The sequence below is a fragment of the Loa loa genome (assembly GCF_000183805.2).
Source record: "Loa loa unplaced genomic scaffold supercont3.876, whole genome shotgun sequence".
NCBI lineage: Eukaryota > Metazoa > Nematoda > Chromadorea > Rhabditida > Onchocercidae > Loa > Loa loa.
In genome coordinates this window covers 6,295-8,654 of record NW_018109056.1, presented here as the reverse complement: position 1 = coordinate 8,654, position 2,360 = coordinate 6,295, and the positions used below count along the sequence as shown (strand labels likewise).

General features: G+C 25.5%; 1 protein-coding gene across 1 annotated transcript; it reads right to left on the bottom strand.

Moving 5' to 3' along the window:
• Window positions 1–837: 837 nt before the first annotated feature.
• LOAG_14432 (hypothetical protein) lies at window positions 838–1,422 on the bottom strand (the record flags this gene model as incomplete). Its single annotated transcript, XM_003149929.1, has 1 exon — window positions 838–1,422. A coding segment is annotated over one exon (308 nt), but the record flags the coding sequence as incomplete, so codon positions are not given.
• Between the last annotated feature and the right edge of the window lie 938 nt (window positions 1,423–2,360).

Genomic DNA, 2,360 nt, shown 5'->3' with positions numbered 1-2,360 from the left:
ATGCTTGGTGATGATTCATGCAAATGAAAAGTGAGTTAAAAAAGAAAAATAAAAAAAAATACAAAGGTATATTTAAAAATATATTTAAAAATGAAGCCTGTAATAAAATATGCAAAGATAAAGTAAATGAACGACATGTGAAAATAAAATAACCAATGATGTGTGCAAACAAATTAGGTAAAAGGGATGCAAAAATAAAGTAATAAAATATGTAAAAATAAAGCAAGTAAAAGGCATGCCAAAATAAAGTAAATAATAAAATATGTAAAAATGAAGTAAATGAAGGGCATGCAAAAATAAAGTTTACAATAATAAAAAAAATGAAGTATATAGCAATAGTTTATATCAATACAACGGATGAAAATAAAGGATATGCAAAATAAAGTAGGTAATAGAATATGTACAAAAAAAAGTAAATAAACGACATGCAAAAATAAATAATGATTTGTATGAATAAAGTAAATAAAATAACATGCGAAATAAAGTTGGTAATAATATGTGCACAGGGGTAGTAAGAGGCATGCAAAATTAAAGTACGTAATAAAATATGTACGAATAAGGTAAATAAAAAATATTCAAAAATGAAATAATAAAACAAGTGGAAACAAGGTGGATAAAAGCATGCAAAAAAAAGTAGGCAATAAAATATTTGCAAACAAATCGAATGAAAAGCATGCAAAAATAAACTTGGTAATGATTCATGTAAAAGGAAAGTGAGTAAAAAGCATAAAAATAAAGCTTATAATAAAATATGTAAAGATAAAGCAAGTGAACGATATGCAAAAATAAAACAAGCAATGATGTGTGCAAGCAAATTAGGTAAAAGGCATGCGAAAATAAAGTTGATAATAACAGATGTGGAAGGAAAATGAGTAAAAAGCCTTCAAAAATGAAGTTTATGATGAAAAATGTCAAAATAAAGTAAGTAAACGCATGCAAAAATATAGTAACTAATAAAATGTGTAAAAATAAAGTAAGTAAAAGGCGTGCAAAAATAAAGTTGTTGGCAAAATATGAACAAATAAAGTAAATGAAAGGCATGCAAAAATAAAATAAACATGATAAGCACAAATAAAAGAGATAAAAGGCATGCAAAAATAAACTTGGTGATGATTCATGCAAAAGAAAAGTGAGTAAAAAAAATAAAGAAAAAACAAAAAAATGTAAAGATATATTTAAAAATAAAGCTTATAATAAAATATGTAAAGATAAAGTAAGTGAACGACATGCAAAAAAAACAAGCAATGATGTGCGCAAACAAATTAGGTAAAAGGCATGCAAAAATAAAGTAAGTAATATATGCAAAAATAATGTAAGTAAAAGGCATGCAGTAAGTAAGTAGTAAAGTATGCGAAACAATGTAAAAAGCATGCAAAATTAAAGTAATAAAACATGTACAAATATAGTAAGTAAAAAACATGAGGAAATAATGTACATAATGAAATGTTGCAAAAAAAAAGTGAGTAAAAGGCATGCAAAATGTAAACTAAGTAAAAGGCGCAAAGTGAAGACTATAGAAAAAATACATAACTGAATTAAGAAAAGTAGTAGTTCTTTCGAAAAGGGAAATGAAATGCAAGGAAATCTAAAGTGAAGATGTGCAAACAGAAAGCGCAAGATACAAATCCCAATGAAACTATTGAAAGTAAGTAAAAGGAAAAAAAAGCAAAAATCATGGCAAAGAAAAAATTGAGCAAAATTCAAAATATTTAGTCGTTCAATCGTTCGGAGATGCAAAAAAAAATTAACTCTAGGGAAATTGACAAAAAAATACAAAAATTGAAAAAAAATTCCAAGAACCCAATTAAAAAATTTAAGATCCTAAAAACTTCATACACCCGAAAAAACCTGAAATGTTGACAGGACAAGTAAACCAAATAGCACCCAAAAATTAGCAAGCAAAACGGTACATTTATGAAGCTCTCAAAAAAAAATAAAATAAAAATAAAATAAAAATAAAAAAGTGCACTGAAATTAGGAAAAGATACAGTGAAATAAAGAATCCATAAACATCTTTGCAAATCACTCCAACAGATAGGAAAATCGAGAAATTGTGAAAATTTGATAATTTGAAAGTTTCTGAAATTTCGTAATTCGAAACTTGAAAAAAGCTTAAAGCAAATTCAAGAGCATAAAAAGCAAAAATTCGATAAGTCAAAAAAAGGTCCTGAGCATTTCAAAAGTTCGAAACATCCGACAAAACTCAAAATTAAAATGAAATTTTCATTCCCGAAAATTCAAAAAAAAGGTGAAAATTGAGGAAATTCAAAAAATATCCATTATTCAAATATTCAAAAAAAATTTAAAAAAATAGGTACTCAAAAAAAGGTAGAAAAATGAGGAAATTACAAAAAAAAAAT